The 11,212-nt window shown below is 46.6% G+C and overlaps 1 protein-coding gene across 2 annotated transcripts; it reads left to right on the top strand.

The window, feature by feature from the left end:
* On the top strand, positions 1 to 11,128 carry rig (rigor mortis). Of its 2 annotated transcripts, none has more exons than XM_065234204.1 (11): positions 1 to 390; positions 455 to 1,002; positions 1,066 to 1,684; positions 2,178 to 2,411; positions 2,471 to 2,829; positions 2,904 to 3,146; positions 3,208 to 3,501; positions 3,570 to 4,254; positions 4,323 to 4,416; positions 10,612 to 10,775; positions 10,839 to 11,128. In XM_065234204.1, the coding sequence occupies exons 1-11, from the start codon at positions 212 to 214 to the stop codon at positions 10,960 to 10,962; spliced, it is 3,543 nt and encodes a 1,180-aa protein (XP_065090276.1). In that variant the 5' UTR covers positions 1 to 211; the 3' UTR covers positions 10,963 to 11,128. The 2 variants fall into 2 exon arrangements, with proteins under 2 accessions (XP_065090276.1, XP_065090275.1); XM_065234203.1 differs by having other exon boundaries at positions 1,057 to 1,684.
* Positions 11,129 to 11,212: the final 84 nt, after the last annotated feature.

Below are 11,212 nucleotides of genomic sequence, written 5' to 3'. Positions count from 1 at the left end.
ACAAAACAAAAGAACTTCGGTTTATCGGTGAATGTGCGTATTAAATTTTGATTTTTCTAACATCAACCGTCTCGTTTCGATCCTCTTCGTCGAGTTAGAAGATAGAACATAATAAGCTGTTACGGGACGCCGAAAAACGTGGATCTGATCTGTTTATCGAAGTTTTCAAGCTCAAAATTTTAATAAGTAACATTATCTCGAATCATTGACGATGGAGTTGGATATGAATGGATTAGTGGTGCCGAACATGCAGGTTTGGTACCGGCAGAACAGTTTCATCAGCACTCCGGACAATGGATTGCTGTATTATTCGCGATCGGACGTTAACTACATTGCTCCTCTTGTGAAGGGTCAGTTGCCCCAGGTGAAGATCATCAATGTGAAGTCTACGTAAGTTGTCATGTATTTTTTTTTATGGTTATTAGTCGTCTTAATAATGTTTATGTATATTTAGAATTAAGGCTTTGGCCTGTTCTCCAGACTGGAGCGAGCGGAGAGAGTTTGCTACTCTGGACGAGCAGAATAATTTGCTGTTATGGGATGTCGACCAGGGAAATTCCATCAAAGGTCACAAAGGCCACATGTATAAGCTGTGCAGGGTGGAAAACCGTGGCGGCCAGAGCAATGAGGTGACCTCGGCGATTTGCTTCACCCTGACCGAAAAGATTATATCCTGCGAGTATTCGGTTATGATTATTTATTGTCTGGTGACTGATACGTATAAAATTTATGGTGACTTCATCAAGCCCAATAATACGGTGGTTGTGATTTCGCCCTGTCCGACGGATCGAGACATATTTGCAGTAGGAATGAAGAAAGGGTTGATTCAGTTGATTTCCATTCGCGATATGACGGTTATTCGGAATATGCGAGGCCACGATAAGGAGATCGTGTCCATCGACTGGATGCAGATTAGAGTAAAGCCGGAGCAAGCCAACTGGCGACAGGAAGAACGCCCCAAGAAAGAGGCCCATAAGAAGAATGGCAACAAAACAAGAGGAAGTAAGTTTTTCGTGTTTATTTTATGTATTTCGTTTAATGATTAAATCAATCCAGAACCCGCAGATACATCCGCTGCCACAGCCACGGAAAATTCGGAAATTTTCGATATCTACGACTACAACGAGAATGAGGAAGAATTTGGTACCATAATCGATCGGGAGTCGTCGAGCTATGATCAGCGAGATCGTTTCCGGGACAAAGTTCACTCCACGGAAGGGTTCAATTTTCTGGAAGAGTGCCAAAACTTGAAGGAGGATTTGATCAATGCAAGGCAGCAGCAAGAACAGGACAGTGAGGATGTAGCAGATGATGCCGAAAAGCCACATGAAATCAATACCGACGACGAGAACGAGCTGGACGAAGCTGAGAAGTTCCGAGATTTCATTATAGTTGACGATGAAGGAAAGGAGGACGCCGAGGAAGTGAAAGATGATGAAGAGGAAGGGGATTTGAAGATGATCTTGGTAACCGGAAGCCGGGAGAATGCTATTTTCTTCTGGGATCATGAGTCGGGAGTGGCCATTGACAAGATCATGCTGGCCAGCAAGCAGAGCTCCAACAATCGGCTGGGTATATTCATAACGGCTGCTTGGATGAATCCAACGAAGATCGTTGCGAACAATGCGTCGGGAAACGTGTACGAGTGGAATCTATCGTTCTTCTACCGCGCATCTCGGGTGAGGTAAGTCTCAGTGTTTTGTCAAACCATCGTTTTAAATATGGATTTCATAATGTTTCCAAGCCTTGTGCGATCGAGAGTTTTTCGTGATAGAATATATTGTAATCTTCTGAATTCCTTCAGAAACATCTTCTAAATACCTTCGGAAGTTTCTTCCGATTTCATTTGAAATATTCTTATGACTTGCTCCGGAGATTATTCTGACTTCTCCTGAAAGTGCGAAAGTTTTGTCCTCCGAAATCTTTTTTTTCTGATTTTTCCGTGTAAATTTTTGGGACACAACCTTAGAAAACATAATCCTGCTTTGATGGTGTGCGTGCCCATAGAAAACCCGTGTGAAGCGCATCCACAAATCGATTTTCATCGCATGGTAATCAAAAATGTTGACACAGTTTTTCATACACTGATTCGTTCACACTTCCTCTTCTGTTGTGAGCCGTTAGGTCAAGTTTTGATATGTGAAACCTAGTAAACTCTTAATATTTTTTTTCTGTAGAATGACAGCCACTCAGAACCCCAACCGATACCCAGTGGACATGGCAATCTATTTGGTACGGTCTCGTGGCCCCATCGGTGGAGGTGATCCCAAAGGGAACTACGTGTGGTGCCAGTCGATCAATAGAAAGATCGTTGGTGTGTCGGTCACCAAAACGCCGGAAATCGTCGCCGATCTGACTTGTTTGGCTACCGGAAATACGTGCATTGCAGAGAACCCACTGGAATCGACGATGTAGGTTTTTCTTCTTCTTTTATTTTCCCCAGCTTTAATTTATCATTATTTCTTTCCAGACTGGCTATCGGTTGCATCGATCGAAAACTGGCCACGCTCAATCTGGCCAGCTTGGCATACAACGATGTAACCTGCGTTCCATTTATGAACAAGATTTGCAGCAAAGTTACGGCTCTCGATTGGCATCCGGTGCGGGAGAACTACATCGCGTTCGGGACAGCCGAGGGGCGGATCGGTATACTTGATACCAACGGGCCGAATAACGTTCCGGTGCTGATGAATTCGTTCCTGTCGACCGATGTGTATACGCTCAAGTGGTGCGAAATGACGGATGAGTTCCACCAAAAGACTATGGTGCTGTTCGCTACTGGAAAGTCGAAGATTGCGTACTACAAGATAATCGGAGTTGGTAAGCACGGTAGGTAACGGTTTAAACGTGTGATCGGCGCGGAAACGTAAATAAAATCTATCCTTCTGAACGACTACTTTCAGATCCCATCGAGCTGCATCAGTTCGGTATGGTTTCAAGCGTGTCAGCCTCCGGGCATTACCTGTTCGTTGGTACCCAGGATGGTTTCGTGTTCATCAACGATCTTAGCAAGAGCTTGACTCAGCTGTACCACCGAAGCATTTCGCGGCGGTACATTTGTTCAATGCAGTTCAAGGATAACGTTCTTGCTGTGGCATCCAACGAGATCAACATTCGGCTGATCGATTTTAGCAACGGAATGGATGGTGAGTCAGTGACATTTATGGTGATTGTGATTACCATGCCTAAATCCCATTTTCCTTTCAGATAAAGTTGACGACAACATCACAACGCTGACGGGTCACCTCGAGGGTGTATGCTGTTTGAGATGGGGCCACGGAGACAGCAAACTGCTGGTCTCCGCAAGCTTCGACGATACGGTTCGAGTTTGGGACACGGCCAATGGCAGCTGCATTGCAGTGTACCGGAGCATCGATTCGGTATTCTGTGCCATCTTCTCACCGATCCAGGAAAATATCGTTATTCTAACGGGAAAGGGCATCACATTGTCATTTTTCGACTACACCAAGTATCCTGTCACGGAACATTCGCTGGTCAAGAGTAAGCTAACATTTTATGAATTTTGCAAGGATTTTGTTTTGGAATTCAATAATTTTACTTATTTTCAGAACCACGTGTTCTAGTCAAATGGGCAATGGAGGAAAAGAGAAACGACAAGAAAGCATTACGAGACAGAAAACGTGCCGACAAACCTTTGGAACAGTTGCAAAAATCTCTTGACACGTTACAGATCTCCGATAACGCTCCGGCGCCGGACGTGGTGGCAGTGGCTGTAAATGGTGATTTAGCGGGTCATATTGAAGTTGAAGAAAAACCTACAGCAAAATCCACGCCGAATGTGGACGAACTGGCGGATCATTTGAAGGAGATCAAATTCAAGGAAATCAAACCAGCACAGTTGAACTCCAACGTACCGACGACGTTCCATCTGACCTATAGGGAAATTAATAAGCCAGCCGATGTGCTGGCATGCATAGTCAAGTTGACCAGCTACGAAGAGCCAAACGAAGATGTGGATGAAAATGGCGCAGAAGAACAACTGCCGGTCATTAGCGAATCCACTGAAACCGATGAAAAGAGGTACTTCAACGAGAAACTGTTTACGAGTGAGAAAGATCTGAAAGAGCTTATCGAAGAGGAGACTAAGAATCACATCGTCGCACATACGGCATCCATTGGGACCATCCTGTTGCCGCAGATTGGTTTCCGGTTAAAAGAGGAAATCATTCGAAGGATTGCTTCGAAAACACTCACCGACCAGTTGGTAGCGTTGGCGCCGTCAATTTCTTACGAGTAAGGGGTGGACTTTATCCGATCAAAGGATGAGGCTTTAAAGGTTGTTATTTTTTTTGTCTCCGTAGATTTTGGCGCAAGTGCTGCGAGGCTTACGGATATCAGTTCCTAGAGAAGCAGTATACCCTGGCATCGATTCCATACTTTTTGGCTAGTCACAAGGTAGGTTCACTTATGCATACGGAGTGTTTGATCGTTGATTATAACTATTTTATGTACAGCTTTTTTTTCGTTATGGGGTTATTTTTATTTGGGAAATGGCTCTAATGTTGGCCTATGGATCTAAGATTGGGCCCATCGCTAAAAATCTGCTTTGTATCAATTTTATCTAGATGAACGCGTCATTGGGACTGTTACTTACCTTACCAATCAGGCTAAGGCCTGGTTGTCCTCTGCTGTCCGAAGAAGTCGTCTCCACTCTACTCGATCCATGGCCACACTTCGCCAGCCTCGTAGTCTGCGAAGGGTCCGCAGGTCCCCTTCTACTTGGTCGATCCACCTTACCCACTGCGCGCCTCTTCTTCTTGTTCATGTTGGGTCGCTTACTAGAACCATTTTCACTGGGTCGTCGTGCGGCATTACTACGACGTGCCCAACCCACCGTAGTCGCCCAATTTTTGCAATGTGGACGATGGATGGTTCTCCCAGCAGCTGGTGCAATTCGTGGTTCATTCGCCTCCTCCACGTTCCGTCATCCATCTGCACTCCACCGTAGATGGTACGCAACACTTTCCGTTTGAAAACACCAAGGGAGCGTTGGTCCTCCACGAGCATAGTCCAGGTCCCGTGGCCGTAGAGGACCACCGGTCTAATCAGCGTCTTGTAGACAATCAACTTCGTGGGCCGCGAATTTTAATCGACCGGAGCGTCCACCGGAGTCCAAAGTAGGCACGATTCCCTACCATAATGCGTCTTTGAATTACTCTGCTGGTATCATTTTCGGCGGTCACCAGTGAGCCCAAATACACGAACTCATCGACCACCTGGATTTCGTCACCGTCAATCTGAACTCGGGGTGAGAGGCTAACATTGTCTTCCCTAGAACCTCTTCCTTTCATGTATTTTATCTTTGATGCGTTGATGGCAAGTCTAATCCGCCTAGCTTCAGCCTTCAGTCTGATGTACGTTTCCGCCATCATCTCAAAGTTCCGTGCCATAATGTCAATGTCATCGGCGAAGCCAAGAAGCTGGATGGATTTCCTGAATATCGTACCACTCGTGTCTATCCCAGCTCTTCTGATCACACCTTCTAACGCGATGTTGAATATCAGACACGAAAGTCCATCACCTTGCCGTAACCCCCTTCGAGATTCAAAGGGACTTGTGAGTGTCCCCGGTACTCGAACAACGCACATCACTCGATCCATCGTCGCTTTGACCAATCGAACTCTCTTGCAAATGGTGACAGGCGGCGGCAATGAATTTGGGAGAGTACCTTGTAGGCGGCGCTCAGCAGTGTGATCGCGAGGTAGTTGCAGCAATCCAACTTGTCGCCCTTTTTGTAGATTGGGCATACGACACCTTCCATCCACTCCACCGGTAATATCTCCTCCTCCCAAATCTTGGCAATTACCCAGTGCAGCGCTCTAGTCAGTGCTTCACCACCGTATTTTAATAGCTCACTTGGTAGTTGATCTACACCAGTTGCTTTGTTGTTCTTTAGCCGACCGATCTCCTCCTCAACTTCTTCCAAGATATAGTGGGATGATAAAGTTCCCTGGGAGATTTACTGTCATTGGAAACAGTGGCTTGCTGTACTCTGGAAGATGAGCACTATCAAAGTCAATCAAAGTCTGTGCAAAGTTATCCTGAATCGGATACTCCGGCATCAGCAGGCAGGATTTCGTGCAGGAAGATCTTGTGTATTATCACGCTCGGCATCATCCTGGAGCAGGTCAATGAATTCCAAGAGTCCCTTTATTTGGTATTCATTGACTAGGAAAATGTTTTCGACGGACTCAAACACGAGCATCTGTGGGGCGCCCTGAAATGCAAGGGAGTCCCGGATAAAATCGCCAACCTCATCGAAGCGCAGTATCAGGCTTTCACGTGTATAGTTCTGCAGAACGGAGCCTTGTCAGACCCTATCCGGGTAGTCGCTGGTGTTCCTCATCGTAATCGGCGAGATCATGCTGGGTGCAATTTACCGTGTACCGAACCGTGGGCTCCTTTGGCAGCCTATCACCATGGAGCATCTCAACGACTTCGATTTGGCTGATGATGTTGCTCAAATAGCACAACGGCGCTCTAATATGCAGAGTTAGCTCAATGACCTAGCCTAACGCTCCCCTGGGGCGGGTCTCACCATCAACGTCAACAAGATCAAATCGTTGGATGTCAACACGGGCAAGCCTTCCAACTTTACGGTAGCGGGGCAAGCAGTGGAGAAGGTTGAAAGTTTCCAATATCTTGGCAGTCAAATAGCGTCGGACGGTGGGACCAAGAGCGACATAGGTGCACGAAACAAGAAGGCTAGAACTGCCTTTGCGAGTTTACGAAACGTATGGAGATCAAACCAGATAAGTCAACGCACCAAAATCCGAATTTTCAACACGAACGTGAAATCTGTGTTGTTATACGCCAGCGAGACGTGGTGTGTATCACCAGAGAACACTCAGAAGCTTCAGGTCTTCATTAACCGATGCCTGCGGTATATAATTCGTGCATGGTTGCCTCACAACTGGATCTCGAATGCCGAGCTCCATCGTCGATGTCATCAGAAGCCGATAGCAACATAAATTCGAGAGCGAAAGTGGAGGTGGGTCAGCCACACACTTCGACGGGGCGGAAACGAAATCTGCAAGCAAGCGCTGGATTGGAATCCGGCAGAACATCGCAGCAGAGGCAGACCCAGGGCGGCGAAACCTCAACAAGGAAATAAAGCAAGTCGATAGGAGCAAAAGCGAGCAGCCGCCCAGGATAGAAGTCTTTCACTTTGGCGATCTAACTCCCGTGCTAGTCGTGCTTGTCGCACACTGGATGTACTGAAACGGCCAGCCACAGATGGTGGAGCAGGATTTTGTGGAGCACACAGTAAACAAATAAACGATGTCATAGCATATCAGTCGACTTCACATATGCACAAGAATAGTGCCAATAACACTGACATTCCCGACACAATACCATCGACTCGGTATTATTTGGACGATTACAGCCAGCACAATCGGCCGCTACTGTTTGTTCATTGTTTGTGGCCGTCGCAAGGTAGTTTTCTGAAGCTGACTCAGACAATGATCGTATTTCGTGTCCCATGTCGTAATGGAGGTTAGCTTGTGGGATTAATGGTTGTCAAAAGAAACATCATCGACTGCTGCATTCCAACAACTCACCGTCACCGTCCATCGACAGTTTAGTTCGTCTACGTTGTTCCGAGTTCTTCCAATTACTCTCTACGGAAAGAATGGTCAGGCGAATACATTAGCGTTTCTCGACGACGATTCTTCAGTTACGCTGACTGAAAAATCGTTGGTGAGCACTCTTGAAGCGAATGGCCCAGTAGATTCTCTGTGTATTCAGTGGACAGGTGGAGTTAGAAAACAAATAACAGACACATGTAGAGTGCAGCTTGACGTATCGGTAGTGGGAAACAGCAAACGATACAAGCTCGGTGAAGCGTACACCGTGGAGGATCTTGGCCTACCCGAACAGTCATTACATTTCGACGAGATGTCTGCGCGCTTCAAACATTTGTAGGGTTTACCTGTGCAAAGTTTCGACGCCGCAGTTCCAGGTGTTTTAATTGGGCTGAACAACACGCACTTGCTGGTTACGCTCAAGCTTCGTGAGGGTCGAGTAAACGAGCCAATCGCAACGAAAACCCGTATTGGATGGGCTATCTATGGCTGCCAACGTGGACCCGAGGCCGTTCTGCAGCATCGCCAAATGCACATCTGTGCGAAACCTGCTGATCAGAATTTACACGATTATGTACAAAGTTTCTTCTCCCTTGAAAGCCTTGGAGTTGCCTTGGTACCGCAAGTAGAAGGATGAACAGCGGACCCGTAAGATTCTGGAAGAAACGACTGAACGCACAACCAGCGGACGATTCATGACAGGACTTTTGTGGAAGCATGACGAAGTGGCGTTTCCCGACAGCTGGCCTCTAGCGGAGAAGCGGTTGAAGTGTTTGGAGAAGCGGTTGTCATAGGATCCGCAGCTGTATAACAACGTTTGTCAACAATTATTGGACTACCATAAAGCGACTACCGAAGAGCTGCGTCAATTTGATCCACGTCGAACCTGGTACTTGCCTCTTGGTGCAGTACTACATCCTAGAAAACCGGGAAAAGTTAGGGTAATCTGGGACGCTGCAGCGAAGGTAAAGGGCTTTTCGCTGAACGCAATGCTGTTAAAGGGCCCAGATCTTCTGACATCTCTACTTGGTGTGCTGTTCCGATACCGCGAACGTGAGGTGGCCATTTCATGAGACATCAAAGAAATGTTTCACCAGCTCCTAATCCGGGAGGAAGACCGTTGTGCTTTGATGTTCCTGTGGAGAAACTTTCCCAGATATTCCGATCGAAGTCATGGTAATGAATGTTGTGATCTTTGGTGCGTCGTGTTCTCCAGCTCAATCTCTGTTCGTAATGAACTTAAACGCTACGTAAAACGAAGTCGAAGCCACGATTAAACACCGTCACTACGTGGACGACTACCTTGACAGTCTGTATACGGAAGAGGAAGCAATCGAATTGGCGTTGGAGGTAACGGCAGTCCACTCAAGGGCTGGTTTTCAAATAAGGAATTGGCAATCCAATAGAACGGCTGTGCTCGACAAAATCGGCGAAGTGAATCCCAGTTCCTTTAAGTGTTTCGCAGCAGACAAAGAGACAGGGAAGGAAAGGGTCCTGGGAATGGTTTGGTTTCCAGATGAGGATGTATTTTCGTTTTCTCTGTGCTTCCGGGACGAACTACAGACACTATTAGCAGGAGAAGTTGTTCCCACTAAACGGGACATGCTTAGTAACGATGAGCATCTATGACCATCTAGACATCGTGGCAGCCTTTGTTATTCATGGAAAGGTTCTTGTACAGGATGTCTGGAGGTCCAAGATATAGTGGGATGATAAAGTTCCCTGGGAGAATTACTGTCGTTGGAAACAGTGGCTTGCTGTACTCTGGAAGATGAGCACTATCAAAGTCAATCGTTGCTATTTCCCAGGTTATAGTTCCAATTGCTACAGACCCCTGGTTCTCCACATTTTCGTCGATGCTAGTGAGCAAGCCTACGCAGCAACTGCCTAGTTCCGAGTTGTTGACAACGGTCATGTTAGATGTTCCTTGGTATCCTCAAAAACGAAGGTTGCACCACTTCAATCTTTATCTGCTGTTTTGTTTATGGAGCTGTTGGCAGCGGTACTTGGAGCTCGTTTGAGGAAGACGATCGAGGAGAAGCATTCGTTAAAGATTCAACGTACCTGTTTTTGGAGTGATTCATCGACAGTCAACGCCTGGATTAAGTCAAACGCACGCCGCTACCGGCAATTCGTTGCGTTTCGGATCAACAAGATTCTCAGCTTATCGTCGGTAGAAGAATGGCGGTGGATACTAACGAAGCTCAACGCGGCCAATGAAGCCACAGAGTGGGGGAAGGGACCATCCTTCGAACATGACAGCCGATGGTTCCGTGGACCTGAGTTCTTTAACGACAACGAGCAAGAGTGGCCGAGTGATTGCCGTGACGAAATCGAACCGACAACCGTAGAACTTCGTCCTGCCTTTGTTTGCAAGCATCTTGACATTGAACCGATGGTGAAAGTCGAGTGATTCTCGCGATGGGAGCGGCTAATACGAAGTGTTGCATACGTTCTGCGATACATCGACAATCGGATGCAGCAGAATGAATTGACAGAAAGCTGAACGGTGTTTGTGGCGGATGGCACAGTCTGACGGATTTCTAAATGAAGTTGCAGTGTAGAAGCACAATCTTCAGCCAGTTCCTACAAAATGTCGTCTCCTGGTTCGAACCAGCTCGCTTGCTAAACTCACTCCAGCGATTGACGAGTTCAACGTGCTCCGGTGGTGTACAGGACCCTTGAGTAAGTAAGTAAGCAATCACTTTACCGTGAAGTGACATTCGTAACAAGGGCCTCAATAGTTTCGCCACAAATGGCCATGTTACACTTTTTTTTATTTCGTCCCACTGTGCGAGAGGTTAGCTTTTAATCAGCAAGTGAGGCTGCGAATGTGCCTGCGTCTCGATGTTCATCAGTAGCAACAACTACAGCTATCGGGTCGCTGTGACCTCTCGGTCAATAGAAACTAGCCGAGAAAAAAAATCACATAAACCGGAGAAAAGCTGTAAACCAAACATTTTTGCGTAACTTATTGATATTGATCTGATACCCCCAATTTCAGATTACCGAAGCGATCGACTACCTTTGCAAGCACAAGTTCTTCCGCGAAGCGTGGGCCATCTGCAAACTGCGCAAGGCGCAGGATGATCCCACCCACGACCAGGTGGCCACCGAGTGGGCCCGGTATCTGGAGACCAACGGAAATTTCGAGGCAGCTGCTCTGGTGTAAGTCATTGTCGTATTTTAGGCCTCCTCCGGTCCTACCTTGATGCTGAATTTCCATTTCAGGTGGACGGCATCGAAGAATTACAAAAACGCTGTGACAGCGCTGTTGAAGCGCCAGGAAATTACCGAAGATATTCAGCGTGCCATCGATGCGCTGACTGCCAAGCAACAGCAATCAACCGAGTAAAAAGTGACCTGCAGTATTTTAAGCTACTCTAAACGGTTTTCATTTTTATTTTTTACTTTAATCGTTAACTCCGTTGTTTCTATCACATTGATACTGACTCTGGCAGTGATATTTGAACTGAAAAGTTGAACACGATTGAAATACATTACCTATTATTACATAAGACTGGTTGTCTTTGCAAAGTGTGAGATACAGGTCGCAGAGGATTAAAGCTTTTTTTTTGTGTTAGATCGGAAAATTCCTGACTGCA

Source organism: Ochlerotatus camptorhynchus, unplaced genomic scaffold (genome assembly GCF_037179485.1).
Source record: "Ochlerotatus camptorhynchus isolate MF236.1 unplaced genomic scaffold, CSIRO-AGI_Acam_v1.1 ptg000432l, whole genome shotgun sequence".
In the NCBI taxonomy this organism is placed as follows: domain Eukaryota; kingdom Metazoa; phylum Arthropoda; class Insecta; order Diptera; family Culicidae; genus Ochlerotatus; species Ochlerotatus camptorhynchus.
This window is presented reverse-complemented; position numbering and strand designations above follow the sequence as displayed.

Coding starts and splice junctions, on each gene's coding strand:
- rig (XM_065234203.1), top strand. CDS start 212: ATGGAGTTGGATATGAATGGATTAGTGGTGCCGAACATGCAGGTTTGG. Junction 1,003..1,056: donor TGGCAACAAAACAAGAGGAA/GTAAGTTTTTCG, acceptor AAATCAATCCAG/AACCCGCAGATACATCCGCT. Junction 4,417..10,611: donor ACTTTTTGGCTAGTCACAAG/GTAGGTTCACTT, acceptor CCCCAATTTCAG/ATTACCGAAGCGATCGACTA.